Raw genomic sequence first — 16,314 nt, forward strand, 5'->3', positions numbered from 1 at the left:
CTGCATGCCCCCTACTGGGGATGGAGCCCACAACCTGGGCATGTGCTCTTGACCCCAATCCAAGCCAGGACCCTTCAGTCCACAGACCAACTTTCTGTCCACTGAGCCAAACCAGCTAGGCCGCGCAGTGGTTCTCAACCTTCTGGCCCTTTAAATACAGTTCCTCATGTGGTGACCCAACCATAAAATTATTTCCGTTGCTACTTCATAACCTTAATGTTGCTACTGTTATGAATCGTAATGTAAATATCTGATATGCAGGATGGTCTTAGGCGACCCCTGTGAAAGGTTCGTTCTACCGCCAAAGGGGTCGCGACCCACAGGTTGAGAACCGCTGAGGGCAACTTACTGGTTTTAAAGAGAGGGGAAGAGAATGGGGGCAGAGGCGGGGGGGGGGGGGGGGGGGAGGGAGAGAGAGAGAGAGAAATATCTATGTGAAAGCGAAACATTGATCAGTTGCCTTTCCGTGTGTCTCAGCTGGGTTTGAACCCCCAACATTTCAGTGCATGGGCACACTTGATTATGAAATTTTTCAAAATGACAACACAGGAGCCACGAGGATGAGACCTAATCATAGCGCTCAAATCCAGCTGCTGTGGTTTCCCCAAAGCGATTACGTCTGATTACCACAAATGACTTAGTCCTCCAGTTACCTGAAAACTAGGTGACCCTTCTGTCCTCAGAGCTGTTTGGGGGGCACTGAGATTTACCTAGAAAAAGTGTGCACGTGGAGGGTTTTCCATTAAAAAAAGAAGTGGCGAATCACAGCAGCAAAATCTGTTCGCTCCCAGGTCCTCGGATTCAAAGGCTTTCTGGGCAGCCACAGCAGATAAGGCCTTATCTTCCGCCCTCGGTTCCCTTCTCGGGCTCTCTGCACTGCCTGGCATATGCAAGGGGCCCCTAACCGCGGAGACCAACGCCCCAGAGGCAGCGGGGCCACCGGCGGGTCTGCGGCTTCCCGCAAAGCCAGGGCGCAGCGAAGGGGCCGCCACACTTCCGCTGCCCGGCCCGCTGTTGGCCACACTTCCGGTGGCCGGCAAGCGCTCGCCACACTTCCTGTTTTCCGCGCGGGAGGGGAGGGGAGGGGAGGGGAGGGGAGAGGAATGGAGGGGAGGAGAGGGCTGGGAGGAGGGCCGGGAGGCGGCGGCGGCCCCTGTGCAGGCGTGGCGCGCGCGGGGCGGTCGCGGGCACAGAGCGTCCGCCTGGTCTCCGGAGCCGGGAGCAGCCTCGGCGGCCGCGCCTCCTGCCCTGCGTCCTTCCACCCGGCCCTCGGCCCCGCCGCGCGGCACGATGCCCGCCGTGGACAAGCTGCTTTTGGAGGAGGCTTTGCAGGACAGCCCCCAGGTACCTCCCGCCGCCCGGCCCCCCTCGCCCGCCGGCTGAGGCCGAGGAGGCCCCTCGGGCCGCCCCGGGGTGGAGGCTGGGAGTGCTCCCGGGGCCCCCTCGGGGGCGAGGGGGGCGGGCCCGGCCCCGCGTCCTGAGCCCGGGTGTCCCCGGAGGGAGCGTCCCCCTGGCTGAGTGGAGGACCCCGGCAAGCCCCCCCGAGGCCCGAGCCTTTGTGTCCTGACCCCTTTCCAGAGTCCGCTGAACCCGAGGCTGCCCGGCCTGGACTCGCGCTCCGCCGAGCACTAGCCGGGTGCCGCGGGCACAGAACTTAACCTCCCGGCGCCTCAGTGTTGTCATCTGTAAAGTAGGGACATAATTACACCCGCCTCTCGGGATGGTTAGAAGTAAATAAGGAGACGCCTGTAAAGTTGTTAGAGACAGTGCCTGGTGCATTGTTAGTGAGGAGTCGCCTCTATTATTATGTCTCTACTCAGCGATGTCATGGGACCTGGTGGACTTAGGGCCGGAGTGAGAGGCAGAGCCTGGCTCTCCCCCGCGGTCCCAGGCCTCCCTTTGGCGCTGCTTTCCCATTTGTGAAGAGAACATTAACAATAGCAGCCCTATTTGTCTCGCAGGAGGACTTCATTAGCGCCCCGAGCTGAGAGCCAGGTCCCCTGAGCTCTGCAGGTGAAGGCTGGTGTGTGCGTGCGCCCAGCAGCTGAGTGCAGAAGGATGGCATTCGTTCGCGATTCAGTGCGCCTTCGCCCAGGGAACTCTTCTCCATTAACGTTTCCCAGCTTCATATCTACTCCCCTGCTTCTGCCTCCCTGGTTATTTAAATAAGTCTGTTCCCTGGAGTCCCAACTCCTGAAAAATTAGAATGAGATTGACCTCTTTTCCTTTCCCAGTTTCTCTTGTCTTCCTGGGTCCTTTCCTTTTCCTTCTCAGTGAATTGTAGTCCCGGGGTGATCGTTTGGGCTTAACCTATAGCCACCCTGCATCTCTCCAGTTCAGAATACGTAATCAAAGGGCCTGTGTGTGCGGGCTTAGCTGCCTTGTGCCCACTTCTTTGTGAGGCATTGTAAGCAAGCTGTGATTTCGTCTTTTTAATTTGCATCTGCTGGTCTGATGGACTTTTCAAAGGCCTCTTTGAAGTCTCCACACGTCTGGCATGTGCTGGGACCAGAGCGCTTGGTAGAAGTCATTTCGCCTGTCCTCACACATATTGCGTGGGGTCGAAGACAATAGTGTAGATTGTCTAACTAACATTTTGAACAAGGATTTTCATATGCTTTGAAGTTGGAGAAACGGAGGTGCAAGGATGCATTGCCTTCCTAACTGACCATGGCGATGGCTGAGCCAGTTTCGAGGGGTTGCACTAACTGTTGCTCTCACTGATAGGTTTGTTACCTGAATTTTTATCTCTCACAAGCTACTATTTTTGGGTGGTTTACAGGATTTTCTCAGCTGGGAGTAAGTAGAAAGAGGCCTGGCAAACAAGACAGGAGACCTGGGTCCTAATTCTGGCTCGAACACTAGCTTATCATGTGATTTGAGCAAGTCACTTACTCTGTCTCCATCCTGGCTCAGTTTTCTCATCTGCAGAATGAGGGACATGGAGCAGATAATCTTTAAGGGGCTTTAAACGCTTAAAATTGTACTGCATCTGCATGGTTTATAACTCAGCTTGTATGTGGAGGAGGAGGTTTAGAGGCATTGTCATTCCTGTTTAATGTTCCTCTTCATGTAGGGAATTTGTCATTGCTTTTGAGATTCGGGTGTCACCTCACTAGGTTTCTTGGTGAGGTTGTTGAATGGATGCTAACTTTCAAGAAGGTCTTTGGTAATCATCAAAGCAGATTTATTTAACATTTTTGGATGGGGCATGTGCCTGGTGCAGCTTTACTCCCAAGGAAACTCATAGACTTGAAACTGGACGGAATCTAATCCGGCTCCTTTGTTTTATGTGTAAAGAATAAAAACAATAGCAAACACATATATCACACATGCCAATCACTGTTCTAAATGCTTTACGTATATTCATTCACTTAATCCTCCCAACAACCATCTTCTGAAGTAGGCGCTCTATTAAAATTACCAAGGAGCAGAGAAGTTAAATAACTTGCTCAAGAGTATACGCTCTCAGGGGGCAGAGTCAGGATTGGAACCCAGGCAGTCTGCCTGTATTGTTCACATTAGCCCAGCTACCTAACACCTGGCTTTTCTGTCATCAGTGACCTAAAATGTTGTTTCACTGAAAGGAAAAGATCCTAAGAAACCACCTATTGTTTGTTTCCTCTAGTTTCCTGTTGAGTAGTTATGAGGGTTGCTCCAGTAACCTGGTTGCACAGGATTCATTAAATGAACACAAAAGCTTTTGTATTTGAACATAGTGACCCAGGAAGAGATGAATAGCAATGCCGGACCTTAACCACATCTACTCAAGTCCTCCTTTTTAGTACCGCACGATGTCTCATACGGCCGGTTTATGTGCATACACATACTAGTAGTATTTCTGGTTACTTCTGATGCATGACATGGAGAGTTTTAGGCACTGAGATACTTGTCTCCATTGCTATTTGCTAGTGAGCCTCTGCTTCTCGCCAGGCGCTGCTAGATGCTGGGGAGTAGTGACAAAGGAGATAAGTGTGCCTGCCCTCCGCCGCTTCACAGTCTGTTCCCGAGACCGATAAGGAGAGCAGCAGTCCAGTACAGTGTGCATACTGCTGTGATAGGGACACAAACGCAGCGTTGAGCGGAGGCAGCCCATACCTCTTCGGGGGCTTATTCTCTTTTGTGTAAATGGTCCACTTTTGAGATGAGGTGAAGACAAAAGCACTATTGCTTGCTGTTCGGTTTTAACTTTTTGTTTGTTTCCTTTGCAGTTGGCATAACCGAAGCACAGAGAGATAAAAGGCTTAGTTCTGAGATTGTGCAGTGAGTAGTCCAGCTGGGAATAGCCCTCTCTCACCAAACCAGGCCTGTCTTTAGTCAAGCAAGATGCCTCAGAACACAACATGGTGGTTATGTCTTCATTGTGGAGGGGTTTCCTCCCTCTCCCACTCTTCTCTTTGTTTACAGTACATTTCCTTTCAGTAGACAAGGTTCTACTGAGACAATTCGCTCCCTCTGCCAAATGTTAGGCATCAGAGCTTTAATTGTTTTCACCTTACAAAATACTTAGATATATAATTTAAATATATATATATTTTATAATCAGAGCTATTAAAATTATGCCATTATATAATTATATGGCTATTCTTTAGTAAGAAATGTCTAGGATTATTTTATTAGGTAACACCCAGTTCCTATAAGATAGAGAGATGATGTGGAGCTGAGGCTGTGTCCATAGGGTGTCAGGTTTTGTGTTTCTGGCCAGGCATACTCTTGAGAGTATAGGGTAATAGAAAAAGGATGGAATTCAGATCCTGATTCTGCCACTGTTAACCTTACGCAAGTTACTCAACCTCTCTTAGCTTGTGTTTTGACATCTCAAAAGTTAGAATAAAAATAGGTACTTAATGGAATTCTTCTGAAGAATAAATAACATATATAAAGTGTCTTCATGCTTGCATGTCATTGTAACTCCATAAATGATTGCTGTTATTGTCTTTATAAGTGATATGCACCAATATCTTTCTGATATTTTTGTAGGATTTTTGAACAACTGCTATATCTTTGCCTCGTCGTTGGTTTCATTCCTTCTTTATGCCTCAGAACATTCCTGTTCCACATACAAGTTTAAGCAGATGTGGAGCTGGTAAATGATACTGTTAGTGGTGATGTTAGACCTCAATTCTTGAGTTCTGCAAAGAATGAATTCAGGGTCAAGAACTCTAGCACAAGAAGTTGACTAACCTTTTAGAAAGAAAGTTACAGAGGCAGAAGCAGTGAACCAGCTGGGCTGTGTGGACTTGGGAAACAAGTCACAAAGGCAAAAAAGGGCCTTAGAGCTTAGGAGAAGGGAAGCAAAGATACATGCTGAGGGAAGGAGGGGGGTGGGGAAGGCCTGGGCACTGGTCCTTTGCCTTAAGGGTTTTTATGTGTTTTCCGAAAGGGGGGATTTTAGGAGAAGTCTCAAGGGAGGATCTCAAAAAAATATTCATCAACTTTCCAGGTGGGTTTTTTCAGGGTCACGGTCTCTACTGATTGGTTGGCACTAGGGTAGGGGGGGGTCACTAGTCATTGTATCTGGTCCTAATGTCAGTCATGGTGTTGCTTTGTCTGGTTTTGCTTCTTTTCTGGGCAGGGAGCTGAAACATAACTGAGGCCTAGATGTTATCTCTACTTTGACCAAAACTCTGTCTCTGTGGTCAACAGACATGAGGCTTTGCTCCTAAGGTTATTTAATGTTGATCAGAACCTCATTGTCCCTAGAGCTTAATGCTTAAGGGAGTGGTCCAGCAAAGGAGAAAGAAGCAGGTGAGTCAGGGTGCTGGATGGGGCCAGTTTAAATCAGCCATCTGTCTCAGTTTTCCCCATTCTGCTTGCCAAGGAATTTTCTTAACTTTGTACTATGTTGCCTAATATCCAAACAGTGTCTGAGATAGCTGGGGATATTCTTTTTCCAGGGGAGATCATGGCCTAGTTAAATTACAAAGGGAAGATTGGAATTTTCTTGGCAGTTTTCATGGGTGTCATGGTAAATATGTCCAAAGAAAGAAAAACAACACTTGCGATATGGTTCTTGGCAGTTATCGTAGGTGAGAGCATGACAGTAGCCGACCAAAGAGAAGCCAGCCAGACAGCCTTTATCCTGCCTTCAGGCAGGACTGTGAGATGTGGACCAAAGGGCATGCCCACGGGTAGAACTTACCCTGCTGGGGGACGGATGCAGCCTCCCACAGTAGAGGAAGCATGGCGGTTGGGGCCAGCCACACGGGGGTTCACATCCCAGGCCTGGGAGGCTGAGCAAGTTTCCTAACCTTGATGAACTTCAGTTTCATTATTTGTAAAGTGGGGTTGGTTCTCATCTACTTCCGTTAGTTGTTGGAAGTATTAAATGAAGTAACAAATATTTAGTGCTCAGCACAGTGTCTGACACGTAGGTACAGAGTAAATGGTAGTTTTAGTTTTCTATCTTTTTTTTTCTTTCCCTGTTTTTATTTTTTATTTTCAAGAAAAACGATTTTAAGTATAATAATGTTACATGCAATAAACAATATTTCAAGGAAAACAATTTTAAGGATACAGCCTCTATGCAGTCTCCGCTTTCGCTCCTCGGGTGTCAGGGTTCTCTCCTGCGAGTTTTCCGTTGATTATTCAGAAAGTTTTCCTGTATTTTGGTTGTAATACCAGTTTGTTCCTGGAAGCATGTCCATGCAGCATCCACTTACTCTGCCGCCATTTTTAATCTCACGTTCCCTTCTCTCGGTTGCAGGCTCCTCCTTGGCGCTGTTCCTGGTCGGGCGCACGTAGCTAGTTTTCTTTCTATTCTCTTCGTGGAGGATATTTACAGAAGTTCTCTCTTTTCATCTTACTTCCCATTTTCCATTCTATTTTATTCCTAAAAGCATTGAAAACAATAAATAGGACGCAACTAAATGGATGTCAGTTGTAGTAAAAAAATTAAATCCAGTTGTATCCCTCTCTTTCCTTCCCATTCTCCTAGACATATTAGTTATAGCAAAGAAAGATATTAGAATCATAACATTGGTGGGCTCCTACAGCACTGGCACCGGGAAAGGTCCTCTACTATTAGATGGCATTTATGGACAGCTGCCTAGATAACAGTGTTGCTGTAGTGTTAAAATGAAATCATACATGTAAAGCCTTTAGTGTCCAGAATATAATAAGCAATGAAAATTCATTATCTTTTGTGTCATCAGTATCGTTTGCTATCACTATATGTCAAGCACTGGTAGGTGCTTTATGTGCACTCATTATCTCATTAACTCTGCAAATTTGGATCCAGGACTGATAGGGTCCCAGGTTGATCCCAGGTCCTTTGAGAGGGACCAGCAGACTAAGCTCCTGGAGAATGTAGAGTTGGTTCTCATCACCTTTGAGTTTCAGTTCCCAGCACGATGGTTCACCAGATACTGGATGAAGGCAGAGCTGCATGTGTAAATGAATGAATAGAGTGATAGACCATCCAGTGTAGGTTCTAAGAATGTCCTGTAACAATCGTTTTTCCCCCCAAAATAAAAAGTATACTTTAAAGAAATGGAAGGAAGAATTCTAAACCAATGTTTTTTTATCTGCTGGTTGATATCCATTAATGGATGATTAGATCCAGTAGGTCACAACCGAGATTTTATTTACAAGTGGAACAGAACAGAATGGAATAGAAAAAAAGTCTGTGTGTATGCATACTAATGATATTCTTTGGTAAAATGTGTTTTGTACTGTGGATTTTAATTGTAAAAAGTTTGAAGAACTCTGTTTTAGCAGACAAATTACACAATATTTTCACCCTGTGATATTTTGATCTCACTGAAAGCTTTTAAAAAAAACCGGTCTTACATTTTCCTTATTCATTGCATTCTGGTCCTGTGGATAAGGATTGTCCTGAGAGAGTACAGTGGTCTCAGAGTAGGTATTTTTAGCCTCAGTGATTACCTGGGGCAAAGCCAGGCTAAGCGTGTACTGCTGTGAAGGGCACCAGAGTTTGTAGAACAAACTCTCCAAGTGCCTAGGTTTCTGCTCCAGTTTATTGAGGTGCTTTGAGGTCAGTTATTGCTCTCTTACCAGAGATAGGTTAGAAGAAGAAAGAAGGACTTGGAACTTACTTGTAGGGAAATAATAAGCTTTAATGGATTGTTCATAGTAAAGTGCTTTGCTATCACCTCATAAAGGCATTTCCATAACTTACTCTCCATTCTAGGTCTGTTTTCTGAAATAGAGATCCCATGATTATTAACGTGGTATTTTAAAATCCCACTCTGCTGGGCACATTAACAGAAGTCCCCTGAGTAGATATGGTCTCTTTTTTTTTTTTTAAATATATTTCTTTATTGATTTCAGAGAGGAAGGAAGAGGGAGAGAGAGAGAAAAACATCAATGATGGGAGAGAATCATTGATTGGCTGCCTCCTGCATGCCCCCGACTGGGGATCGAGCCCGCAACCTAGGCATGTGCCCTTGGCCGGAATCGAACCTGGGACCCTTCAGTCCACAGGCCGATGCTCTATCCACCGAGCCAAACCGGCTAGGGCTAGATATGGTCTCTTATCTGATGCCTTGGTACTTCTTCAGACACCATCCAATGTATAACTACGTCCTTACTGCTCAGCGTGTGTCAGATAGGAGATACCTTTCACCAGTGACATTGCTCCCCCGCTCCCGGAACACTGAGGAGTTAGTCTTCCCGAAGAAACTGAACTAGAATTCTTGTTAAGTTGCTGTTTGAGTATTGTGCCCAGATCTACCGCTGGTGGACCCAGGGTACACAACATTCCTGGCTGTGAGTTTGCAAATTGGTTGGATAATGTATGACGAAAGACATGGAAATTGACTGTAGTACTGTAAGGGGAAAGAGTGACAGCCTCTTGCAAGATGTCCAAGACAGCAGAAACCAGACTGATGGTTAGCTGCTGGTGATGCAGTGCTGGTGTCCACGCCCTGGGTGCACAGACAGGCCTGACGTGGTGTTCAATTTATGGGCTTGAAGGGAGAGGCTGCCCTTTTAACACTTTTTTTTTTAATTGGATGGACTTACTGGTGCTGAGGTAGAGACAGATACTAGCCCTGAGTCTTAATCTTTAAAAGACTGGCTTTCCTTTGCTGGCCCCAATACTCAAATTGTATTGTTTGCCCCGGTTCTGTGGTCTAAAGGATTAGAAAAGGAGTTCTAAATTAAAGCTTTAGGAATCAACTTGTACTAGTACCTAAAAGAATAAAGTCAGAGAACAGGCACCTTCTCCCCTGATTTCTGTGTATGTGTTTTCTACCTCCTTTGTAACTTTTCCACTTAGAAATAGCATTGTTCTCTTTTCTTCATTCCTTGCAGACTCGCTCTTTACTGAGTGTATTTGAAGAAGATGCTGGCACCCTCACGGATTATACCAACCAGCTGCTCCAGGCCATGCAGCGCGTCTACGGAGCCCAGGTATCCTGCTGCCCCCCACCCGAGAGGCAGAGTGGGGGCCCTCTGCCCTCATCTGGAACTTCTCTCAGGAGGTTGAGAAATTTGAAATAAAACACCATTTAAATTTTTGAAATAAAATCAGATTTGTTTTTCTCACTTCTGTCCACCTTCAAAAACTGAGGACAATCTGTTTTCATTGCTGAAAAAAAGAGGGTGATTTCTCTGTAACTAGTAGAAAGGGACCACATCACTCTTTCAATTTTTTAAAAAATTCAACCCCAAAGGGAAACATCTGAGTCTCCTCTTCCTACTTGTGAATGAGTGGGTTCAGTATTATGAAACATGCCCTTTGTCTGTCTCATAAGTAGGCAGTCTTAGATGTCAGTGCGGGTGGGTAAAGATGTTTTTTCAAGCGCTTCTCTGAAAAGACTTGAGTCACAGTTCTGAAACTATTGGTGGCTTCTTTGTTTTGAGGAACAACTATCTGTGGCTTGCAAAACCATGGAAAATAAATTGCTGAGTAGCAAAAGTGAATCTTTTTAAGATCAAGAAGTGCCCATGTATGTTACTTTTCAAGAGAAGACGAGAGTTACTTAAAAATAAAATTCATTATGTTACACATCAAAATGTTATGGCAACTGATACTTTCGATTATTGATTTTTTTTGCTGATTTATAGCTGTACATGTTAATGTTTCTTTTCCTCATTGATGATTTCTAAATAAATACCACATTCAGAACATAGTAGCAATATATATTAATACTCATGTATAGTCATTATTATACTAGAGGCCCGATGCATGAATTTGTGCATGGGTGGGGTCCAGCCAGCCCACCTCGATGGGGGCCGATCAGGGCGGGCTGGTCAGGGGGTTGGGGAGGGCCAATCAGGGGCAGGGATGGCTGGGGGGAGGGGCCTATCGGGGTCCCTATTGGGGCGGTTGGCTACTGCTGTGCATGTAATAGTGACTGGTCATTCCGGTCGTTCTGGTCGCTTGGCTTTTATATATATACATATACATATACACATACATGTACATATATATATGTATATGTAGCTCTTAATATGCTATATAATCATTTATTATTGTCATCATTGTTTTATTAGTCATTTATTCATGTCATATGTGGACTCAGTCCTTGCCATTAGGAGCTTACAACTGGGCTGGGAGACTGAACAATTACTTCAGAGTGTTAGTTCTAGGAGAGAAGGGGACCCAGCGGAATTGTGTTGGGCACCTAAAAGGAGGATGATGGTGAGAGTTGAGGTTTATTGAATACTTTTACATGGATCATTTCATTTAAATTCTCAGCAACTCTGTGAGGTGGGTATTATTCTTATCCTCATTTTATATAGGTCTAGAGCAGTGGTCAGCAAACTCATTAGTCAACAGAGCCAAATATCAACAGTACAAAGATTGAAATTTATTTTGAGAGCCAAACTTTTTAAACTTAAACTATACAGGTAGGTACATTGTTATTAACTTAATTAGGGTACTCCTAAGGCTTAGGAGGAGCCACACTCAAGGGGCCAAAGAGCCGAATGTGGCTCACGAGCCGCAGTTTGCCCACCACAGGTCTAGAGGATTAAGAATTCTGTTGATGAGTAACTTGTCCAAGTCCATCCCATTAATACATGGCAGAGCAAGTCAGCCTGAAGTCAGAGCCCAAACCCTTAATACTAAGCATGGGAATGGTAGCCTGAACTAGGTTAGTGGCAGTAGAAATGGAAAGAAGTGGATGAATTTCAGAGGTATTTAGTGCGCGGATCAGGAATTGATTGGATGTGAAGGGGTCGGGTGGGTAAAGGATGAATCAAGAGTAATGCCCAGGTCTTTGAATTGAACATCAGTGTGGATAGTTGGGAAAACACAGGAAGAGGGGTGTGTGTGTGTGTGTGTGTGTGTGTGATGGCTGGGATGTCAGTCACCCAGAGGTCAGGCCAGAGATGTAGATTTGCAAGCTAAAATGTATAATGCAACTATAGCTTACTAATTGGAACTAATTCTTTGACCAAACGAATTGTGTTGATTTGTAATGTTGCTTGCTTCTTTGGTATGACATGCAGAAAGAAACTGGGCACATACTTTGTCAATTTTTTTAAGCCCTATTTATATTGTTATGTCTTCGTATTTTTTCCTAATTATTCAGAATTGAAGAAAATAGAAAATTTTTTTTTTTACTGGGCTTGTATCTGAACTTGTTTGCTGTTCAGCAATTTAAATATTGTCGTGAAATGATTTGTTTTCTGTTTAAGGTATAAGAACACCAAGACTTAAGGGACTGTGTCTCTGCCATTCCCAGGGGTCTCTGCTCTGCCTTTCCATATCTGTCAGAGTCATTTGCTTGGAGATGTTCAAGCGCTCTCTTACGTGTTTTGTCTTTTGAGCCAGAAAACTACGTTTTGCCAAAGCTAAGTAGGTTTTGCATTCCAAAAGGCTGTAACTGGCTTTTCATTCACACCACATGACCATCACATGGGTTCTCCTCCCAGCCAGAAACCCTTCCTCCTGCCTCGGCATTTCCTGCAGCAAAGGCTAGCGGGAACAGCTGGTTAGTGCTTCCAGAATCAGCAACAGCACCAAGCTTTCACATCAGCTGGGTCAGGTCATTGGTTTCTCAGGTTTAAAGACTTAGGTGTTTTGTTTTGTTTTTAATTTAAAAAAAGAAAACTTTCCTGACTCCTCTTTGATGGGTTTATTTATATATATGTAGTATTATTTCCCAATGTTTTCATTCAACTTTTTTCACTAAGTTATGTTTTCTTAACATTGTTCTATAAATACTTTATATCTAAATCTGTTGAATTAGATTGATTGTTTTATTTTTAAAAACAGAGGTGCTTATTAGCAAGATGTAGTTTTTCATTATATTTTAAAAACCAGGTTTATGTTTCTGATAAATGATAAATGTTCATAAAAGATATTTTAAATCGGGCCACATAGTAAATTGCTGTATTCTGATATAGCAAATGCCCTTCGTACCTGTTTGAGGAAGAGGAAGGGCAAGGCAAACTAGAGGAAAGTTATGTGTGCAGTTTTGCTGATTGTGGCTGGTTGGGGGAGATTTTAAATTTTATTTGGCTTAAGTGAATGAAGTGACAGTCTAAGCTGTCTTCAGCATTTTATAGCAGGCCTGGAGTCACATCTGATCTTTTCACTGTCAGGTGTGCCTTTGCACTTGGTGGGAATGGAGTACTCCATTATATGTTTTTCGAATGAAGGAAGCTGTACGCATTTCTCAGGCATTAACAAAGCAGAGACAGGTTACTTAGAAAGATCTGCTATGTTTCCAACTATTGGCTAACTAAGTTAAAAACCTCTGTAGTGTCTGAATAGATGCATATTCTTACCTGGGCTAGTGCAGCATTCTCCTAAATGGTCTTCCTGTCTTCAGGGAGGTGTCCCCTTCAATCCCTGCACCCCCCTACAGCTACATTTATCGCATCCGAACCGCCCTTTCCTCCCTGGCTTCAGATGCCTCTGTGGCTTCCTGTGACAGCGCAGCAGAGGTTCATGAACTGAGCATCAGCCGCTCCTTGGCTCTTCTTTCTATGCCATTCCTGCTGCCAGACACCCCCTCCCCCACCCCCTCTCCTGCCAAATGGTCTTCCTGACTTTTAAGACTGACCTCAAGTCCGAGATGTGCCTGACACCTTCCTTTCTAACTTTTCTCCCTTCCTGGCCAGAATGCACCTGTGTGCCCAGGTGCCTGTGTACTTGTTGGTCAGAGCACTTACAATATAGCACGTGGGGTTTCCTTGTCCTTCTGCGGACTGAGCTCCCTGGGAGCAGACTCTCTGTCTCCCATGCCCAGCACCATGCCTCCCCCCTGAATGTTGGACACACAGGTGTCGAATGAAGGACTGAATTCAGAACTCCCCTCCTCGGGTCCTTAGCTAGGGCGCTATCATCCAGACTAGAGCCCAGTTTTCTTTGACTCCCACCTCCTTCCCCACTTAGAACATGCTGCTGTTTTACCTCAGGAATACCCCGCAGATCTCTGCCACCTTCGCCTCTTTCTGGTTCGGGCTCAGACGTTTGTATCTCTCGCTTGACTTCTTCAAGTGGTCTCCTGACCCTCGTGCCATGGTCCCCTTCAGTGCTTCCTTCTGCCACAGCCACTCATGATTTTTCTTCTGCTCATGTCCGATCGTGTCATTCTCTTGCCGAACTCCCTCGGGGCTTCCGTGTTGCCTCCAGAATCAAGGCCTGCCCCAAACTCAGCTTTCTACCTCCGTTCCTGCGGCACTCCCCCTCCTCCCATGTGCCTCCCACCCCGAGGTCTCCTGAGCTAGAGCGAGCCCTGACCCCAGCTCTGGGGTACGCACTGGCACATGGGACTGTCAGCCCCTTGGGTGTAGGCAACATTATGGCCACATAGTTGGAGTAGGTCAAAGCAGATGCCTCCATTGTGGCTGACTGTAGTGGGTTTCCTCTGCCCCTGCTCCCATCCTCTCCCTCACACTCGGCATGGGTGGCGCGTCCGCAGAGGCTTGGGGGCTTTCAGGTGGCCTTTGCAGTTGGGAAGCGCTCTGTGCCACCGTAAGGTAAACACTCCTTTGCCAAAAGCTCGGTTTTCCTCTCGGGGTTGCCAGTCGCCGGTCTTCCTGCCTTGGTGACAGCCTTGGGAAGTTCTGTTTAACAGGAGATCCTGTCAGTAAACCCGTCACCGGGTCACCTTTTTAAAGGATTCTTAGGAGGCAGCAAGGAGCACAGGCAGTAAGCAGATTGCTGTTGCAGAACATGGAAAGAACCTGACTCTCAAACCCACTCAGGATCTAAGAGGCCACCTCTTTTGCTGGACCAGCTAGAACAGTGTGGGATCTATGTTCCTATCACAGGCCCTGCGTGGCCTGCCCGCTGAGCACTAACTAGCTGTCGTGTGGGGTTTGGGTTAGAATAGCATGGTGTTAAGAACTTGGGCTTTGGGTTTTGAGTCTGCCAGGTCTGACTTAAGTCTCTGCCTTGCCGGTTACAAGTTGTGTGATTTTAGAAAGCTGTCCTTTCTGATAGTCCCGCTCTACCTCGTAGATGCATTGTTAGGATTAAATGTGATCGTATGAAAAACATTTAACAGCAATGCCACTTGCTAGGAAGAACTCAGTAAATGTTAGCAGCTTTCTTTATGATGATGATGACCAATATTTACTCTTTACTCAAGCTCGTTTTGCAAGTCTTGCTGCAGAAGTAATTGTGTGGGCTTACCTGACAGGGTGTGGGTTAATTAGCTGATGATGGTAAACATTTCATAAACCTTTGTCTACAGTACATTAAGGTGAGTCAGGTTACAGCTGGTCTTGTAAGGTGCTCTGTACAGGGAAGGTTTGTTTCTTTTCAGGATGCGTGACGGGCCATTTTGTGCTTCTGGCTTATTCCCGGTGAAATTGTGCTGATAGAACAGAATCTTGCTGCCTGAAGTCACACACATGAACACATACAGCGTCTTCATACAGGATTTCTAGGGGAGACGTGGCAGAGTCCGCTGGACACGGTGGTGTTGGAGAGCAGCTGTTGTGTGCTGTGCCCCGCTTCCCTCCGCTGTGGCGAGCGTGTGAGCAGCACACACGTGCTCTCCTGTAGCCTGTGTGCAGTCTGATGCTGGCAGCTGCCTGGCCGGTTTTTCCATTACATTTGCAGCGCTTACCAGAAAGCTCGAAAGAAGAGAAGAATTCAAGCAGCCCGTAGCCCTTGCTTGTTTTGAAGGCAGGGAGGGTGGCATCATCTCTGTTGGCCAGTCTCTAAAGGATACAGATATGAGGGAGTGATATTTTAGACTTAGCCAAAATAAAAAAAATAAAAAAAGAATGAGGTAGAAGAACAGAAAATGATTCTTGGATCTGAAATAGTGTAGCTTAAAGGAGAGCCTGCTGATGGAGCGGTGGCAGAGAGGTGGGCCTTCTGAGACATTTACTGTCTAAAGCAGGATCAGCAATATCCTGTCCTATTTTTATTACTATTTTTTATTTTGGTAAGTAGTGTTTTTGGAATGAAGTTACACTCATTCATGTATGTTGTTGGTTTGGCTGCTTTCATGCGACAGCCGCAGAGTTGAGCAGTTGTGACAGAGACCATGTATCTCACAAGCCAAAAATAATTACTGTCTGTCCCTTTGCAGGAAAAGTTTGTCAACTCTAGCCTAAAGCAGAGATCTTCTCTACTATCTCTTAGCAGGACTTGGGATTTTAGAGAGTACTGTTTAAGCATCAGGCAAACTTGGATTCATATCCCAGCCCAGCTGCTGACTGGCTGTGTGGCCTTGGACAGGTAGCTTAACCTCTCTGTGCCTGTTTCTTCACTTGTAAAACTGAGTTAATAATTAGAACCTGCCTTACAGGGTTGTGAGAATGAGCTAAGGCCTGGAATGCACTCAGGGTGGCATCTGGCATGAATTAATTGTAAACTAATTGTAAATGTTAGCTGCTGCTGTTAGGGTGATTCTGTGGGTCTATGAAGTGTGGTCTCTATGGTGCTACCCCAGGCAGATGCCAAGGTAGCTTGAACAAATCCATTTTAAACCCATTGCCACTAACTCAGAGGAGTAAGAGAGTCTCTGATGTAGCTGAGAATTAGCCCAGTGGCTGGGCTAAGACCCTTGTTCCCATGCACTCTGATCTTCAAAACAACACTGCTGAAGATGGGCTGTCTTCTGGCTGTTGCTTCATCCTTGTCCAGTCATTTGTGACGTTTCCTTGTAGGATTAGGAAGTATTTTCCTCCCTGACACCATGATTTCCTGGTATTGTTTTAAACTTAGAATTCAGATGAATCTTCTAAACTTGTTCATTCATTCACCAAACATTTGTTGAGTGCCTGCCGTGTGCTGGGAACTGCTGCACATCCCTGTCTGGATGCTGACACAGTGCTGTGGACCGGTCCCTGGCCTTCCTCCTGGCTGCCAGCTCTGGCTGGTTTTGAAAGGGGTAGCACCCCAGTAGGATGCCAAAGCCAGGACCTTTCATT

At 45.7% G+C, this 16,314-nt stretch overlaps 1 protein-coding gene across 4 annotated transcripts in view; it reads left to right on the plus strand.

Moving 5' to 3' along the window:
- The first annotated feature begins 1,091 nt into the window (after nt 1-1,091).
- The window catches only part of APPL2 (adaptor protein, phosphotyrosine interacting with PH domain and leucine zipper 2), a 43,250-nt gene continuing 28,027 nt past the window's right edge, over nt 1,092-16,314 (plus strand). For 2 of the 4 annotated variants that reach the window (XM_059681782.1, XM_059681783.1), the window contains exons 1-3: nt 1,092-1,344; nt 9,277-9,375; nt 12,750-12,864. In XM_059681782.1, coding sequence (XP_059537765.1) covers nt 9,308-9,375; nt 12,750-12,864 — 183 coding nt within the window. In that variant the 5' untranslated portion in view covers nt 1,092-1,344; nt 9,277-9,307. The remainder of the gene's footprint in view (nt 1,345-9,276; nt 9,376-12,749; nt 12,865-16,314) is intronic. The other 2 variants (XM_059681780.1, XM_059681781.1) reach the window with 2 other exon arrangements.

Source organism: Myotis daubentonii, chromosome 2, assembly GCF_963259705.1.
Source record: "Myotis daubentonii chromosome 2, mMyoDau2.1, whole genome shotgun sequence".
NCBI classification, from domain to species: domain Eukaryota; kingdom Metazoa; phylum Chordata; class Mammalia; order Chiroptera; family Vespertilionidae; genus Myotis; species Myotis daubentonii.